Genomic DNA, 20,247 nt, shown 5'->3' on the forward strand with positions numbered 1-20,247 from the left:
ACTCTTTTCCATAAATGACAGTCCATACTGACACCAGTTGCCCCCACACCCCACAAAATAAATCAATTCAAATAAAGCACTCCGATGCACCAAACTGAAGCCAGTGACACTAAGCCTCATACTAAGCCATCATATGCATCAGAAGTTCTTTTGGACTACTTTTATGGTTATTTTCGGACTACTTTTATTGGTGGTTTCTGGAGCATTACTGTAATCAGTATGAACTAATGCTTTATGAAAAATAGTTGCACAAATATTCTTCAGAATTTATAATTTTGTGTTCCATGGAAGAAAGAAAATTATGTTGGGTAGGAAAGACAAGGGAGCGAGTAAATAATGTCAGAATTTCCATTTTTGAGTAAACTATTCCTTCAAGAGAGAGAGGAATGAGAACAAAGGGTCTCTTACATATTTGCCTGAGGGCTGACACTGAGGTAAGGAGCCAGAGCTGAGAGTAGGGGAACTTGCAGGGCTGCAGAGCTCAGGAAAGGGGTTGGGGATGGCAGGTAGAGAGGACGTTCTGTACTGTTGCTCCTCTTCCTGAAGTTCTGGAGGAATAAAGTAAAATCTCAGATTTAGGGTTATATTATGGACATGAAATGTGCAAAGAACCTTGTCTCACAAGGGTATTACTGTCGGCCTAGAATGGTTGGTTGCTTTGGGCAACATTAGCATTTAGGGCCATTTTTTGAAGTTAGTAGTTGAGGAGTCCTTTTGAAGTGGGGACTTCAGAGAAAAACTGAAACACACACACACAGACATTAATGCCTTAGATTTGAGGGCATGAGGGCTGTGTGACATGGAATTCAGAGCTGAAGTCTGAACGGTAACCTCTGAATGAACCTTTGCTTGAGTGAACCCTCGTTCACGAGCTCGTTATGCTCAACTTCCTGCTGTGATCCACAGCTGAGAGGGAAAAACACGCTCACCAAATGGAAACCATTTATTCTCAGAGGTTTCAGTACAACAGAGCAATGGAATAACAGGAGCGCCACTCTTGATGGAGACAAAGAAAGCCAAGAGGAAAAAGATTGTAGTGTTGTTCTGGAAAAAAATTTGAAGTTTTAATGTAATTTGCACTGCTTTCTTTATTTCTTTGAGCAACATGTGCTGTGTATATAAAGTGCCTTCCAAAAATATTTGGACATTTACTGCATGCTACATTTAATAATGTCTAAATTTTGCTGTAAAATAACTCAATGTCAAAGCAAGCATCATCTGCAAACTAACACCTTTATTAACTAACTTCACATTTCTGATCAGTTTGAAAACTGATTGACTTCTGAGCAACTGATCCCAAGGTGATTTTTAGTGTATGCATTAATTCACTTAGTCACTATGTTCCCTTAATGTTGAACATTTAATGTTTAATTACATTTTGAACTCTATATCGATTGTTTTATAATTGCAGACCAACTGACTTCTTAACTCTTTCCTTGCCAGTGTTTTTTTTTTTTTTTTTTTTTTTTTTTTTGAAAGCCACTGCCAGCATTTTTTTAAAGGGGTCATGAACTGCCTCTGTTTTTTATTTTGTATTGTTCTCTGAGGTCCCCTTATAATGTTATTAAGATTTTTTACATACAAAAACATAATTTAGAAGTAATAGGCTATTTTCTCTCCTGGTCTTTTTTTATTATTATTTTTTGCCACTGCACAACGTCTTGTTGTCTTCAGATCATCTTTATCGTTTGCTTCCCCTTCTAGGGAACTCCACGCTGTGCCCCCCAGGGGTCACATTGGAGAATGCAGCCTAATGAGAATGCAGACCTCCGAGAGGAAGATCAACTCCTGCTTCTACATCACTGCCTTTTTAGCCCCACCCATCCATTCGCACATGTAGTGTTTACGAGAGAGCCGAACACGCAGGTCTATGCAGAAACATCTCGGGTTACACATGTAACCATGGTTCCCCGAGAGGGAACGAGACACTGCGCCCCCTAGGGGGAACATTGGAGAATGCACCCTGCATGATCAGTGGCTGAAGCACATGTAAAACAACGCCAATCGATTGGTCCACCTTGTCCATGACGTCATAGGCGGGGTTCTCAGAAGTATAAAAGGGCACCTGCTGAATATATCATCCTCTTTGCTGTCTTCAGGAGCCATCTGTTGCGAGCAGTGTGTGACAATGTCTATCAACCCGGGTGAGCATTTAAAGAAGTGCGTACCTTCGTGTCCTACGTATTTGACACCTGAGGACATGCATGACTTGTGCGTTATGTGCCTGGGGGAGGAGCATGCGAGTTCAGTGCTTGAGGGCTCCGATAGTGTGCATTATGAATCTTTTTCTATGCGAAAGCTCAGGTCCCACTGCATTGACCACTCCCAGCCACGTATACGGGGACATGCTTGATGTGATGGATCATGCCACTAAGTGGCTTGATGTGGTTTGGACGAGTGAGAAGCCTAAACTGGCTCGCAGCAGACCAGATGAGCGCTTTTTGGCTGGTCTTGATTGCCCCACCCCCGGGAGTCTTCCATATCTCTCAGATCTCCACTCTGAGATATCAAAATCCTGGGGGCAACCATATTCCTTTCTGCTGCATCCCTTTCAACATGCTGACTATGCTAATGTTGAGGGTGTGACCGAGTTTGGATACACGTGGATGCCCCCTGTTGAAGAGATGTTTGCAAGCTATTTCTCGCAGGGTGAGTCATACTCTTTAAAGACTCCCATTTTGCTATCAGTCACGCTTCAGACCACCTCGTGCCTGAATAGAGGGGCGTATGTGGCAGCAGGTCAGGCTGGTTGTGCTTTGCACACCATGGCAGGGTTGCGGGCCTATCAGGCTGACTTGCTGAGGGTTTAGATAAGGGCAGAGGTTTGCCACCTGAGGCGCTCGAAGAGCTGCGCCGCACCACAGATTTGGCTCTCCGTGCCACCAAGCAAACTGCTGCTGCCATTGGGCATTCAATGGCGGCGATGGTGGCTACGGAGAGACATCTGTGGATCAACCACAAAAGAGAAAGACTTTCTCCTCGATGCACCGTTTTCGCCGACCAGGCTCTTTGGCACTTCCGTCTAGGCCGGTTGTGGAGAAGTTCAGGGAGGCCTACTGCTAACAAAAAAAAACGTGTTGCTGGCCACTGCTTATATCAGGCTCTAATTATTATCCACTATAGAAAAGTGAAGCCAAAGCATCTCAATATGGCTGCTGCCATCTTGAGTAAATGTTGTCATTTGGAGACTGAGTCTGCGCAGTAGAGATTTGTTTGGAGCCACAGTAGTGTCGTGAGGTGGAGCTATGGTATCAAACTCCAGTCCAAACTCCCCCTGACCCAATGAACCATAACGACACGGCCCATTTTTATAGCATCAAATTACTAGCTAAAATCAATCTTATCACAAAAACATTTACATTTATTCATTTTGCGGATGCTTTTATCCAAAGCGACTTACAATTGGGGGATTCATAAAGCAATTTTTCTTAAAGAGGCAAACAGACACAGGAAGTGCTTGTAATACCAAGTTTTAGACATTGTTTAAATAAGTACAAGCTAGAAAGAGAAGGAATAAATAAAGAGAAAGATTTTTTTTTTCTGATGTCAAGTGAAGTAGCTTCGAAATACAACAATCCACAAATGTCAAATGAAAATTGTCATACACTCATCATACCATAAAGCGTCACTAACATCAATACACCAGACATCAATGGTGAATGAGAATGTTCTGGAAATTGATTTTGAGCCTCTCTGTGATGGTACCATGAGGCGTCGCTCAATATTCTTTCATCCATGTTGAGATGTCCGCCAGGCAGCCTGAGATCCGTGCAGCTACCGTTGGATCATCTGGTTGAAATGAAAGATAGAGCTGTGTGTCATCAGCATAGAGCAATGGTAGGAGAAGCCAACTGTGCCTGTATGATGGGGCCCAGTGATGTCGTGTATGTGGAGAAGAGGAGGGGTCCAAGAAAGATAGAGCTGATCCCTGAGGAAAGCCCAGTGACAAGTTGCTTGATGTGCTTTGGATACCTCCCCTCCCCAAGCCACCCTAAAAGACCTACCAGTGAGATAGGATTAAACCAGCGAAGTGGAATCCCTGTGATGTCCAGTGATGAGAGGGCAGACAGGAGGATCTGATGATTGACAGTGTCAAAAGCTGCATTTAGATCCAGCAGAATAAGAACTGATGAATTGGAATCAGCTTTCGCAAACTGCAGGGCTTCCGTGGCATACAGTAGCGCAGTCTCAGTTGAATGGCCACTCCTGAAATGGTTTTCGCTATTGTCCAGTTTGTGGTTTTCGCTATTAATGAAACTATATAAAAACAACTCTTTTGATGGTTTTCGCTATGAATGGAAGGAGAGAGACAGGTCTGTAGCTATCTGTAAGTAAAGTGTTTAATGTAAGTTTTTTGCACAGTGGGGTTACCCGAGCCTGCTTGAATGCAGTGGGGAAAGTGCCTGTGAGAAGAGATGTGTTGATGATGTGTGTGAGTGCTGGTAAAAGTGTAGGAGAGATTGCTTGGATGAGGTATGAGGGGATTGGGTCTAGAGGGCATGTTGTAGGGTGGCTGGAGAGGAGAAGTTTTGATACTTCTGCCTCAGTGAGGGGACAGAAAGAGAAGATGGGAGATTTGGCGGTGGGTGTGGTTTGTTTGAGGTCTTGTGTGTTGGGCTGAAAATTGACTACTGAAAAACAAACATTTGAACATATATCAGCATGATAACAACTAACTTAAATCTTTTGGAAAACTGTATTGGAAGTGTATTTTAATTTTTTATTTTGACTCAAGTCCCAGCCGTTTACATGGAGAGGGCGGGGTTTATGACCTGTACTGCAGCCAGCCACCAGGGGTCGATCAAAGAGCCCGCAGCTTCACTTTTCAGGACGTGTGAGGCACACCCGGTTTTACCTGCAATTAACTCTTTCCAGACCATAGCTATCTGAGGATAGCTGTTGGTAGCAGTGCTGTCCTTGGGGTTGACCCCAATTCTTAGGGTTTTAAAGTAGTAGGCTACTGAGCCCTTGTCTAGACAATGCTTCTCCCCTACTGGGGTTGTAAGTAATATCCCACTTTCTGTGGTCTAGGCAGTTTTGCAGGAAGGTCCCGCCTGGCTATCTAGGCTAGCTGTATATTGTTTTTCTGGTCTACAAGCCTTCATAAGACCCTCAGTATATAGCTATCTGATGATAGCTATGTTCTAGCTCAGCAGCTATTTCTCCTCCGGGAATTAAGTAGCAGTTTTTGAGTTCCTCTAGAGGCTTTCTATTTAGCCTCTTCAGCGGTCTTGTGTATCCAGGCTAATATTGCTCACATAGCATAGCTATCTGAGGATAGCTGTGTTCCTACTTGGATGGGATGTTCCCCTTGATCAGCCGGGTTCCCCCATTTCTGCCACTTTGGCCTGCCTGTTTACATCTCCTTCAGACAGCTTAGTGGATGACATATTCAGCTATGACGTCATGAGCCAGGTGGACCAATAGGTTGGCGTTGTTTCACATGTACTTCAGACACTGGTCATGCAGGCTGCATTTCCCCAATGTGCCCCTTGGGGGCACAGCGTCTCTTTCCCTCTCGGGGAACCATGGTTAAATGCCACACTAAAGACAAGAATGGTCCAAAAGCTATAAAAGGCAGTAATGTTGAAGCAGGTGTTGATCTTCTTTTGTGGAGGTCCACACTATTACATCATAGACTAGAACATTCCACAAGCTATTGTTTTGGCAGACTGGCTACAATATTATCTGTTTTTAGACTAACAAGAAAGTTCTGAGATCTGAAACTTACAGTATGTTTTTATAGTACTTTGACCTCTTATATGTCAAAAAATCAAGGGAATTTTGGTTTATCTTTATGTTTCTCAGTTCATGGCCTCTTTAATAATTTTCACAAAATTTTCATGGTCCACAGAATTTTGATGTATGAATATGAGAACATGCAATATGTTGAAAGATATGTTAAAAGAACAGGGCCTCTACTCTATTTTAAATATGCACCTGCTTAAATACCCAATTGCTTGTTACTGCTTCTTCTTCTTTTTTACTTTGGGGAAGTCGTGGCCTAATGGTTAGAGAGTCAGACTTGTAACCCAAAAGTTGCAGGTTTGAGTCTCGGTACCGGCAGGGATTGTAGGTGGGGGGAGTGAATGTACAGTGCTCTTTCCCACCTTCTATACCATGACTGAAGTGCCCTTGAGCAAGGCATCAAACCCCCAACTGCTCCCTGGGCACTGCAGCAAATAATGGCTGCCCACTACTCCGGGTGTGTGTTCGGGGTGTGTGTGTGTGTTCACTGCTGTGTGTGTGCACTTAGGATGGGATAAATGCAGAGCACTAATTCTGAGTATGGGTTACCGTACTTGGCCACATGTAACAATCACTTTACCTGCATTTTATCCAGAGATTTAGTATTCATTCAGTAGATGTGTAATAGCGCCTCCTACCATATAACAGTAAAAACACAGAAAGCTGGAAAGTTCTGTCAGATGGCGGAGGAGCATTGTCAGACAAATGATGGAAAATTTTGTCAATGGCGGGGAAAGAGCTAATGTTAAACATCTTGCTTTGAAAGGGTGCTATCTTTTTTAAAATATACACTTCTTTGATGTTTTGTTGTCTAATACAATGACACTCACACATGTGGCTTTAGAGTCCAAATACTTTTTGGGGCCACAGTGTGTGTGTGATATATGTGCAGGGTTTTCACCTGACAGCGAGGATGTGCATGGGCTGGGACCGGTGCAGTCTCTGGTGAGGGGAGGTGGGCTGAGCCTGTGTTTGATAGGTGGCAGAGCGATGAGGCTGGCCATTGTGCAGCAGTGGAGTGGATTCTGTCTGCACACTGCAAGAAGTGTACAGACTCTCAAAGGATGAGTTCATGTCATTCACCAGAGCTTCCAGATCCACGTCATCTTCTGACAGGGAGAGAAATAGGAAGAAAAAAAACATGTCAGATATACTTAATAATATCAGATATAATATATACTAAATATCAAGTCTGTTAATTAATTAGTTTCCTTTTATCAGACAAAAAAATTTGACTAGAAGGATGTTGTATCAAGCAAATTTAGAATGTGCCATCTGTGTGATCTACAGTAAATATTTTTTGTCCACAGGCGCTGAGCATTGATATGGACAACAGTTGTTTCATGTCACAGCCATTTTATTATACTTGGTATTTTATAATGTTTGTAAGATAGAATTAAGCAAAAGGCATCTTTGACTGGAACTATCATGCACAATGTATTAACTTTCAGTGATGCGTTATATGATTACACCACTAGAGGGCAATTTAATACACTCACATATTGTAGTGCAGTCTCATACTCAACTTTTTAAATCGTTTCTGCACTAATATATGCACCTATTTTTATTTTATTTGTACTTTTTTTCTGTGCTATACTTGGCACCCCATGTGTAGCTGTGCCCTCTGAAAGACCTTTTTCTGAAAACCCATCAGATAATCAGATGATCAGCTGATGTATTAATAGAGACAGGTAAGCCCCTTCTCTACTTAGAGATCCTGGAGAGCCAAGATACATTCACACACTCAGGCTTTAGCACAGTGGGGAGGTTGAGAGTGAAGTCACGCCATGGGGTAAAAGGGACAAAGGTCTTGGGTATGAATCATAAATTATATAAAAATAAAATAAAATAATACACAAATATAACATTAGTATTGATAAATATAGCTACAATTTTGTTTTCATTTTGCGTGTTTGGGATGTGCTCACTGTCCCCTGTTTAAACCCCGACTATCTTTTGAAACTCGACAAACTGGTCCATTGCTCCAGAGAGAGTTGTGATTGACAGGTTATTTTAATTGAACATGGCTTAATAGCATGACAAAATGGCACTCTGAACCACATTTCTGGCAAACATCAAAAATGATGCAGTTCTGTTTAGTGCTGAATAAATACATTTAAATCTGTGCACTAATGTTAATTCTAACTTTACTTCTAAATCTAAACTCATAAACTCATTAATTTAAAGGGCAAGTTCACATATATTCATGTCACTTAATTCCATGGAATTACAATGAATGAAAACTGGAGTTTTAAAGCTTGATATTTTGAAAAATATATTGAAATTAATAATTACATTCAGAGTGAGTGATATACATCCTGCTTTTTGATTGATAATAATCCACTCAACCTGTTAACAGTTCTGACCACATCATGTGTCCCAGTGTTTTTTTTTTTTTTGTTTTTTTTAGAATGTGTTTCAGTTTTGTTGTTTTTGCACTTATTTATTTGCTGTCAAATCAGACATTAATCAAATTTTAGCCTGGAATTACTTGGGGATGAGTAAATAATTATTTACAGGTTTTTTTTTTTTTGTTTTTTGTGTGTGTGTGTGTGTGTGTGTGTGTGTGTGTGTGTGTGTGTGTGTGTGTAAATTATTCCTTTAACATTATGGCCTGCTGTAAAGCAAACACTAACATTTTTATTTTTATTTATTTTTTTATTTATTTTTTTGTATGTCCAGCAGAGGGTGCTAAAACAAACAAGTGGATAAAAATCAAAACAATTTACACAGGACAAATTAAATCTGTATTTGGCAACCTTTTCTTTTTTTTTTTTTTTTTTTTGAAGAAGATAACTGTCTCAGACACCTTTTTTTGGCCTTTGCAAATCCACGGTATATTCTCAAAAATACCACCAGTATAACTGCAGGAGTATGTTTAAGAAGATAACCGTCTCAGACAGGGTGTTATGCAGGCACTCCGAAAGAAAAACACCTGATGATTTGTAAAGCACAGACAGGAGACTATTACAGGCATAGATTAGCCTGTGTTGGAATATCAAATTCAACACAATTCACTGACAGTTGTTCCCAATAACAAAGCTTTCACTTTATGTGAATACTTCACCCAAAAATTAAAAGTGTGTCATCATTTACACACATTCATGTCATTCCTAACCTACAGTATATGGTATCAAGTATCATAAAAAAATCTGTGCAGTTCAGCAACCCAGTTATTGAGTCATCTCAGGAGCCATCTGAGTAATCTTAGTTTGATTAATCAGCATATGATTCAAACCACAATCAATTAATTGAAACCTATCAGGCATTTCAACATTTATCCATGGGTGAAACTACGTCATGGATCAAGGTTGAATCACTGTTAAATATCCCTTTAAATTTACAAAGCAATTTGAGAAAGATACTGTATGTTTCAACATCTTAATTTTTGTAGGCCTACATCTTGTTAAAATTTCCAAATTTATAAGTATTTTGTTGCCTTTTTTCAAACTCTGTTTCATCATTTTTTAATGTTGAAACAACTGAACTGACATTGTTTCATTGTTAAAGGTTGGTAATAAGCACAACATAATGATTTCTCTCTGAATCAGACATTACTACTCTCAAATACTCCCACGAATGTGCCACGGGTGAGCCAGATTGAACCAGAAGACTTTGAATATAATGAGTCATATGTACTGACAGCCCCATTACTTACATTATATTAAAAAGAGCAGGATATTCTTAAAAAAAAAAAAAAAAAAAAAAAAAACTGTTTTGATCTAAGATGAGAGCAATTTGTCTTTTACAGATGAGCCATAAGCAGACATAAAGTTTAACTGTCAATTGTCCAGAGAAATCCTGAGAGACAGCAAATGCATGAACCAATCCTTTAACCTTTCCTCAGGGTATGAGGCAAATAAACAGTTCTAAACAGAAAATAGAAGGAGTGAATTTTAAAAGCATGCTGCTTTTACAGAAAATATGAAAATTTAAATCTGGTATATTTCTCAGGTAGATGGCAATGAGGAGGGCCTGGGACACATCCCAGACATCTCTGAGAAATAAATGATTCAGTAGAGCAGCTCCTCCAGCCCCGCCGGCTGCACTCGGTGCTCAGCATTCAGCGAGTGCGGAATGCAATGCAAACTGACTCAGCAGCCATGGGAACACTGCATCAAATGTACTGTTTTATTACCGTGTGGGAAATCAGCTGATTAAACTAATGCTAACCGTATTTGTGAAAGTAGAGACTGCAGCGCCAGAATCTGATTAAATTCCAGGCTGAGGTAAACTAAGTTCTGCCAACTTTTTTGCTACTTATACACTGGAGTAGTTGTAGCGCTGGAGCTGGTGCATGGCTGCTAGGGGTCCGACTCATGAACCAGTCAATTGCAATTAAGGACACTGAGCGTGTTTCTAGATTATTGATTTTAATACATTTTCTGTAAAAACAAAGAGCAAAATCCCAAGTCATACACAACATTTTGTGTTAAATGGATTGGGAAAATAAAGTGGTTGGAGTCAATTGGCTATAAAAAGTTTTCAAAAAGAGAGTAAAATATAATGGTCATAAGATAGATAAGCATAAACAGACTGACACAATTTAATATTTACCAATTAAGGTATGTAAACACCTTAACCTGTGTTCTTTCGGCTTATTAATGAAAACAGTTCTCACACAAAGCAATCTAATTAGATACACATTCTTGGATAAAATGACAAAGAAAGATGATTATTATCAAAGAAAAACACTGGATGGAATACATTCAGTGTTAGTGTAAAGGAAGACACCAGTAGATGGAGCTACATTAAGAAAAAAAAAATAAACATAAATAAATAAATACATTTAAAGAAAGGGATTATTTATGCCTCAAAAAAGTTGATAAAGACATTTTAGAAGTAATTACAAGAGTGGTTTAATATAAATCTTCTGAAGAGACACTGATCAACATACATACAGTACATACAGAGTTCATCAAATATAATAAAAAGAAGCCTAACAGTGTTTGCATAATAACAAACCTCATTGGTTCTTGGGCATCAATCAAGCAGGTTTGAGCTGCTGTTATTTGATGTGCTCTATGTATTTGTATTCCAAAGATGAAAGTCTTATGGGTTTGGAATGACATTTCCATAAATTCTGACAAAGTTGTAATTTTTGGGTCAACTAACCCCTTTAAACATAGCTGGTTATGCCTTAAAAGCAGTACACATTTTAACATGTTAATACCAGTGTCAATATGTCTTGACTGCTCACTTATAATTGGATCATCTGGGACGGGTATTTACCAGGCCTTAGATATTTGTCTAATTAAAAGATTTCCAACAATTAGTAAAGGGTGATGCTTGAAACACACCCTTGATATGTCAGTGATTTCCATATGGGTTCACTTTAGCAATAGTGCACATGAGCTAATTTTTGCTAATTTGCTGGCATAATTTATGCCAGACTGTTAAAGACAAATGCAAAAGTTTAAAAACATGTTTTATAGCACCATGTTTACGACTGAGTCCATTAGACCATCCAGCTGGTGACAATTAACATGCAAATTGTGAGTGAACAAAGAGACGGGTGAAATAAAAGGAGAAAGGAGGAGTCGCTTGGGCAGGAGCGTCTCGTAGAAGACCCTTGGGGGGGGGGGTATGTGCCTCAAAAAACACACACGAATGTATGTGAAAGGAGGCAGTGGAGCTAGTCTTTTCACAGATATAGTCAGCACTCTAAAGAATTCCCAAGTTGGCCAAACAATACAGTGCCTTCATATAAGCACCATACTGGAGGGGTGGACAGTAGGGAAGGAGGAAGATATATAGGGTGGGGGATTCATATAGAGAAGGAGTAGGAGAAGGATTAGAAATATGAAGCTGAGTTTTGTTTTTGACAGATAATGGAGATGCAGGGTGATCCTGATCCTCCAACATATACAGTACCATAAAGTAAATGGGTATGGGATCTGTCACATTCCGAAAAAGATAAAAAGAACATCATTAAAGGCGTCAAAAAGTATCAAACTAGTAGTCGATAGTTAGTCAATAGTGAGAATTAGTCCTTATAATAAAGTGTGACCATTAAAGATATAGTCCACAACAAAACTGCTAACAGCTCAACAAACTTGAAGCCGATGTAAAATCAATGAAAGGAAATTTTTCGTCTCACTTGTCCTTCCCAAAAAATTCCTAATGAGATGACTACATTTTGTCTGTGGAATTCTGCCATATGAATAGCTAAAGTAACATAAAGGTACAGAGAAAACAGTTTACTGATGGTATTGCACTCACCGTATATGTGGGTTAAAGGGACAGATCACCCGAAAAACTAAATTCTGTCAACATTTACTCACCCTCATTACAAAACTGTATGTCTTCCTTTTTATCTGTGGAACATGAACGTGTTTTTGTCCATTTAATAGAAGTCAATGGTAACCAAATCTCTTCAGTTACCAACATTCTTAAAAAAATATCTTCTTTTTCATTCCACAAAAGAAAGCTATAAAGGTTTGAAATGACAGGGTAATTAAATGACATACATTTAATTTCTATATGCCGCTTTCGTGTCCTGAATGGCTTTCTTGCAATAAGCAGTTTTTTTGGTGTGCATGTAAAAGTAGTCAAAGAGAGAATGATGGGTAAAAATGCCCCTGGCAGTCCAAGAGCAGAGTGTGAGTAGAGAGAGGGAAAATCTGGAAAAACAATAATGGGGATCAGGGCCTGTTCTTGGGAAACATCAATCTAATCAGAGTTTCATATACCTCACCTTCCATAATCTTATAAGCCCCATCCGCCCACCACACTAAAACCTCTCTTTCTTCTAAAGAATGCAAAACCCTGGATATTGCTGCCCAAGGGTCCATCAGAACCATGCCGTGAAGGAGACGCACCGACCTCAACAAAGGAAAACCTTGAATAACTCTGCAGTGGTCCGATCCAGCCTTTCAGTTTCAAGGCCAGAACTAATAAATATCTCCAGATAAATATCTCAATTAAACTGATAAAAAAAAAACCTCATACTAAAAACTGCATGACTGCTAGTCTTTCTTCTGCAGAACACAAAACCACATATAAATATTAATCATGCATTCTTACTAAAAACCTTAGCTGAATAACACTTATAGTTAATAATGTAACTTCATTGCCATTCAGTTTTGAATGCTCCTTTCATGAGAGAGGATCAATGACAGACCCCACACACTTCCAGAAAGCAAAACATTTACTTTGACCCGTCGAATGTAATCCATTTGAGCTAAAAGCCTACAATGTCACATTTCAATAAAGCACCTCAGTTTCAATAAACTTCATAAGCCAGTTAACTTCGTAGCAAACAATAGAGTGTGGTCTTTAACTCTATTAAAAGATTATAAGAATGTGAGAGGTTTTAAGCTGCAAAATCATAGCAGTAATTGTCACATGGGATTTCGACACAGCAATGAATATTTCTGGCCTCAATCTGAGATTTGACGTACAAAATACTTCTCATCTATTTTTATCTGCATTCCGACATCCCAAAATAAGACCTTTGTTGTCACAGTTTGTTGTTTTCAGTGGAGTATAAAAACTGCAGGGTCAAAGAACAGACATGGGAACAAACTCTTGCAATTTTTTCTAGTTTTTTTTTTATATATATACATTCATTCATTTAGTTGTGTGATAAGAGTGTTTATATAATACTCTGAATAAACATTATTAAACAGTGTTAAAAATCCACCAATCAATAGAATATATGTATAAATGTGTGTAACTGTGTTTGACAAACACCACTCAGCAAATGAAATACTAAGGGCCTTTAAATTATCAGAGCCAATAGTTTAGTGTAGTCACAGCTGTGAGGATTTTTTCAGCACACTCTGAAAAGTCCTAAATGAAAAATTTCTGCTCCATTTACTTCAATGACAACATCAGATTTTCAGAAAGAAAAAAAAAAAACTTCAGGCTCTACATCCCATGCTGAGGCGATATTGTGCTTAAATCTCATGCTCCAAATATCATGCCTCTGTATTTTTGTATGGCACAATTTGGTTGGAGGCTTAATGAGTGGCACCCTGTGTCTTTACAAATCAAGCCTTTGAACTGCTGGAGTGTTTACAGCGGAAACGCCTGAATATAGATCCCAGTTTGAACTTAATGAGCAAGTCTCCAACTATAAAAGGCGTCTACGACAGACAGCCCCCACCCAAGTCCAAGTGTGTGAGACAGATGGCCCCTGCCCATAATCAAGTATGCACACACACTTGTTAATTGTGTGAGTTATTAAACTAGAAGCAATTCTGGACATCTATTAAAAATGCTTTACCTCTGTTTGGGATATTAAGAACATACACCATAACCATAAAAAAAGTATTAAAAAAAATAAATTAAAAAAATTACAAACACAGCAGCCAGGGTATCTTATTTTAAGGAATTTATGAAGTGTGCATGCAAATTATTAGTTCACTGACCTTGATGGCTGGGTGAATTCCGATTGGTTGACTGCTGAAAACCTGGTCCAATTAAATCCGCCTGTCTGTGATTGGCAGCTCGGTCTACATTATCCTGCTGAGACAGAAGCCAATAAAGCGGTCATGCTAAAAGCATTTTTTTTTATATTAGTCACACCACTCTCTCTCTCTCTCTCTCTCTCTCTCTCTCTCTCTCTCTCTCTCTCTCTCTCTCACACACACACACACACACACACACACACACACACACACACACACACACACACACACAAACACACACACACACACACACACACAAACACACACAAAAAAACACACATTTTATTATCCATGAAGGAATAAACCAGTTTAAGTCTGACAGAACAGGCCTGGAAAATAGGCGATCCCTCCAAAATGTTGTCTAGGAATTTCATTAAACTGTAAATCAGTATTTTTTCCCAGTAAAATATCTAAAAAGTTACAATTAGTAGTTATACACCTACATATCTTAAATCACATTTCACAATTGAGGTTTATGTTACAAAAAAATTTACATAGTCTCTAAAAACAAGTTACATTATATAATACAATTTTAAATAAATTAATAACCTTTTTATTAGAAAACAAGACCATGTCTGATGCATGTTAAGGTGCAATACATGTTTACATGTATAAACATTTTCCCGTCCGTTTTCAGGAATGAAAGCAATTGCCCAATCTGTGATGAAAGAGAAGAGAGGAGGCCCTTTCCTTGTCCTCAGAAGACCCCCTGCCGTATCTGGGGAGGGTCACGGCTGTGTTTACAGGCTATGAGAAAAACAGCACCGTACAGACGTGGCCCTGCCATGTGATCAGCTGAAACTGTGCCATTGTATTCACGGAACTAGATCTAAAGCGACTGGCAGCTGGGAGCCACGTTCTCCGTGTGTAAACTACAGGTGGCGACTCGATTCAAAAACTCATTCCTTTCCAAAACAGAGCCTCTCTGCTGTCTCACCAGAGGGGAACACTTTGAACTCTTGGATGCTGTACAAAAACTAAAGGCTGGGTTTGAGTGCAGTAGGATCAAGGATTGTGGGATATCGCTTTCAGCGCTGATTGGAGCTTTCACAGCACGAGCTGGGAACAGAATGTCCTGCGGCACTCTTGTATTTGGAGATGGTTCTCAGAGCGAGACCGCGAAACCCAGAATCTGGCTGTGATGTGGCTGCAGAGAGTCAGTAGTTTTATGGCTTCTGAACGTTATGTACAATGTTCAAGAACCAGAGCAAGATTGTTTTGTATTATTATGTAAATGTGAATATGCCGCACACATGCAGCCGTGTTGCTCATCACTTTGTTGAATGATACCAAATGAAAAAGGAACTGGTGTGTTGACATTTTTGGTCAAACACATTTCAGTGCTGATGAACATCTAGATATCATTAATTGTAAGCATTTTTCATGATGAAACTACATTCAAAAAATTTGGGACCCTGTATGACTCCTGCATGAAGGAAATCTTGTCAGGGACACATGGTCAGAAATGAACTTTTCTATAAAGGGACAATATTTGCCCATTGATTTCCAGGGGCTTTTTTTTTTTAAAAAATACCTTTGTGAAGACCAATGTTATAATTATTAAATGTTTGTATTGCCTTTTATGCCAAATGCTTAGATTTACCAAATACTTCAATCAGAAAAATAGACTGTTACAAATGAAATTTCATCAACAAAACATCTTAATACTACACAAATAGAATAAAAGCTACATCTGATATGGCATTTATGTAGCATATGTGTGTTTGCATAGACTGTTTAAAGTATTGCACGTATTCACAATACAGTTGTAATAATGTAATATAAATGTTATAAATGACAAATATAAATTCTGTATTATAACAACAATCACTAACAATTATTAATTTCCTCTTCTCAACAAACTATATGATTTGAGGCATCCATAGGGCAATATAGGATGTTTAAAACTTTTTTTTCCCAAAGTGTGAGGAAATAGTGATGCTTGCCAAACACCACTCATTTTTTTTTTTTTTTTACACTATAGGTTTTATTCCCAGAAGACATCTAGTGTAGTTGACTACTTCATGGGTACTACTGCCAAGTGACATTGTTGGAAATTTGCAGCTAGTTTGCGTAATTCTGAATCTGTCTATCATACTAGTTTTTCCTAAAAACTGTGACTAATTAGGGTTGTTTTTTTTGTTTTTTTTAATGTTGGCGGTGGCATTTTACCCAATGCTGTTAAAAGAATCAACCACAAGAATACAAATAATATAAGTAAATAAATAACATTCACAACATGGAATCCAAAAGTTTAAAGAAGAATCTCCAGTTTATTTAGCAAAATAATTACTTTTATATTCCCATGTACACCACATCTCAAGTTTTGTTCTTCATATTTATTCTCCATAAGTATTCATGCACTTTTAAATTCCTGATGCTTCAACAGAATTTTATTTATATATTTATTTATTTATTTATTTATTATTTCTAGTTGGAATAAATGTTTTTTTGGTTTGTTTGTTTGTTTGTTTTTTAACTGATAATTTAACAGATCAGCTTGGAGCCAACAGCCTATCTAGTCTGTTCTGTGCGAATTTTGTTTATACATATATTGCTATGTATCATATGGTCAGATGAAGTTTTGTACCAGAAAGGACTTCTAGTCTCTTCTTGTGGTCTCCTGCAGTCTGAATGTAAATCCTAAAGCAATGCATATTGGCATTAGCATTAAAAGTCTGAAATTTTTCTTAAGGGCAGAAAGACTGTGTGTATGTGAGCATGAGTGGGGATTCTAGCTAGCCAAGTGTGACGGAACTGTTCAACCCGTACTTATACTGGGGGAAGCCAGAGTGGTTCTGTCTGACTGAACCTAGCAGAAGGCCCAGACAGAGCTAAGACCTCTAATATCATGCTTTAAGTTTGTCTGGGACCACAATCTATAGGTCTGTGTTGCCTCTTTGCTGGCTGTACAGGACTTTTACAGAGATTTTGGGAAAGTTGATCAGTTAAACAAGAAAAGAAAATCTGAGTAATGTTAGATGTTATACAGATCATTTTATAACAAAGACCATTTTATAAAAGTAAATTCTATGGACAGTGGCTGGTTTTTATTTAAACAAACATATCAAGGTCAAATTATGCTCTTACAAATTCTTTCATAATTTATTTATAAATTTTATTGTTTGATTCATGTCCCAGACCCAGACCTGCAACTTAAAATATGACCACTTTATTATATATATATATATATATATATATATATATATATATATATATATATATATATATATATATATATATATAATTGAGAGATTTAATGAAAAAGTATCAGTTTTTACACAAATTAATAAAATTCTTTCATAAAGTATCAGTTTTACACAAATTAATAAAATTCTTTCATAATTTAGTTTTGTTCCTTTTCAAAATACCATTTATTTATACATTTCATTGCTGGATTCTTGTCCCAGACTTAATAAGAACATCCATCAAACATATAACAATAATAATAGTAATTATTATTATTTGTATGATATCTACTAAAATATCTAAATATAAACAATTTAACTATTTAATGAAAAAAAAAAAGTACAGTATATCAGTTTTTACATTATAACTGTCCACCACAAGCTATAATTTGCTGAAAATAAAGTTTGGGTACTTGGTTATCAAGAAGAATTCTTTTTTAGCGAAGAACATTTTTATTTAAAATATAAGTGATGTGTGAAGAATGAATGAATGAATGAATGAATGAATGAATGAATGAATGAAATAAAATAAAATGAATACATACAGTACTAGGTAAATGTCACCTTTTGATATCAAGGCTATATTTAGACAAAAAAAAATCTTGCAAGGAGTGTTTTAAGGGATCCATTAAAGGGTGCTGTGGTTAATTTATCCTCAAACATGCATGTGATGTAAAGTCACAACCCTTCATGTGCTGTCATACACAGATCAAGTTTCTGCTAACAGGTGGATGCAATATATATATATACATGAGGTATTTATTAAGGTTCATAAATCTCCTACTATACAAACCAGACTCGATTTAACCTATTGTGTTGTGTATACTCTAAAACACAGTGTTCCTAACAAAATTTTGTCAATAAACATGGCTACGTCATGCATTTTGTGTGCTGACTTGGTTATCCTTCAGATGAGCTGTACTAATATAATGCTTAAGGTACAAAAGGTGACATTGCAGTCCTGCTTATCCTCAGATGGTCAGGCCACTGTGAATTCCTCTGGCAGGACGGATTACACTGTGAAAACAGAGCCTCATTCATAAATTACTTTTCCTTTTACTAACAGTAAATTGGTCTGTTAGATGTATAGATTGTGACATAAATATTATATATATATATATATATATATATATATATATATATATATATATATACTGTATATATATATATAAAAAATATTAAAGTTTTTTTTTCTTGGTGGAAACTGTGCTATTGTCACACTCTGTGTAGAGAGGAACGAGGAGACACGGAATACACGAAACAATCTTTAATGGACTCCAGGAACAGGGTATATCCAATACAGGGAATAACAGGAAACACACGCAGTAACAAATAGACACGACAAACAAGAACTGAATGGACTAGGGCTTTTAAAGGCAGGATAATAAGGGAGGAACAAAACACACCTGGGATCAAATTAACACAATTAACAGGAGACAGAAACTGGGTCACAGAGCAAAAACACACACAGACAGGACCATAATCCTGACATAACGCCCCCTCCCGGAAGGTGCATCCTTGCACTGTACAAATAACAGAAGGGGAAGCACGGGTGGGAACTAAGGAGGATGTTCCGGAAGAGAATGGATATCTAGGAGGAGGACGACAGGCAGAGACCAGGGAGGAGCTGATGGAGGGAGGAGCCAGTTAGGAAAAAGGAGGGGCTTGGAGAAGGAGGTGTCCAGCTGGACCCAGGCCACAGCCATGATGTCTACCCACAGTGGAGCCGACAGAGGGAGGAGCCATGGAGGAGGAGCCCGAGGCGGAGAGCCAACAAGCCAGGGTGGAGCCGAGGGCTCTGACGACCGAGGCAGAAATCTGGAGATCCATGGCGGAGCCGGAGCGACTAAGGGCCAAGGTGGAGCTGGTGGGAGGAAGGAGCCCAATGGAGCCGGTGGGACAGAGCGACGAGGCGCAGCCAGAGGAGAGGAGTCCAGAGGCGATGGCAGATCGATGCCCTATCAAGGCAGAGCCGGAGGGACGAGGGAGCCCAGTGGAGCTGATGGATCGATGGGTGAAGGTGGAGACGAGGGAGCTAGGAGCCGAAGTGGAGCCACTAGGTCTACGGGCTGAAGACGGAGGTGAGAGATACTCAGACCCCGGCGACGCTGGAGTATGGCAGTCTCGTAGGGCTCGCACTGCAATGACGGTGGGCTGAAGGCGAGAAGAGGGGCTGCCAGATGACAGCGGTTGAGGATGCAGGAGCGGATGGAAGGGCGGGCATTTTTGAGGAGCAGGCACTGAAGGGCACTTTCGAGGAGCACGCACTGGATGGCACTTTCGAGGAGCGGGCAATGGAGCAGACGGGCTTATGCTCCGTACAGCGGGGAGATGGTGGGCTGGGCTCTGGGTCAGGAGTGGCACTGGCAATAAGCTCCTGGGAACCGGTGGGGAACGGAGATCCATTTCTTGCCAGTGTCCACTCCACAAAGGTGGAGAAATTTACTCGGGGACGGCATCCGGATAGTTGGTGAGGCTTGCCAGTACCCAGAACAGTCTGGAGTGGACCCCGAGTGATTTCTTCCCTTGCTCCAGCAGGAGGAGGAGGTATTCCGGGCGAAGGAGGGGATCCATAGGACAACACAATGGAAACAAAAGGACTAAGAAAAAACGGAAAACAAACTGAGGGGAGACAAATGGAGGTAACTGTTTCTGGTTGGGTCTTCTGTCACACTCTGTGTAGTGAGGAACAAGGAGACGTGGAGTACATAAAACAATCTTTAATGGAGTTCACAAACAGGGTATATCCAATACAGGAAATCACATGAAACACACGTAGCAACAAGTAGACCCGACAAAAAAAAAAAAACTGAATGGACTAGGGCTTTTAAGGAGAGGATAATAAGGGAGGAACGAGACACACCTGGGATCAAATTAACACAATTAACAGGAGACAG

The 20,247-nt window shown here is 39.1% G+C and overlaps 1 protein-coding gene across 1 annotated transcript in view; it reads right to left on the reverse strand.

Annotated features, from left to right (window-relative positions):
• Positions 1 to 20,247, reverse strand: part of LOC109066341 (growth factor receptor-bound protein 10-like) — a 98,068-nt gene that overhangs the window by 41,688 nt on the left and 36,133 nt on the right. The window contains exons 3-6 of the mRNA XM_042740500.1: positions 14,124 to 14,220; positions 6,650 to 6,857; positions 6,541 to 6,542; positions 409 to 548 (exon numbers count right to left, since the gene is read on the reverse strand). Coding sequence (XP_042596434.1) covers positions 409 to 548; positions 6,541 to 6,542; positions 6,650 to 6,857; positions 14,124 to 14,220 — 447 coding nt within the window. The remainder of the gene's footprint in view (positions 1 to 408; positions 549 to 6,540; positions 6,543 to 6,649; positions 6,858 to 14,123; positions 14,221 to 20,247) is intronic.

Source organism: Cyprinus carpio, chromosome B16 (genome assembly GCF_018340385.1).
Source record: "Cyprinus carpio isolate SPL01 chromosome B16, ASM1834038v1, whole genome shotgun sequence".
Lineage (NCBI taxonomy): Eukaryota > Metazoa > Chordata > Actinopteri > Cypriniformes > Cyprinidae > Cyprinus > Cyprinus carpio.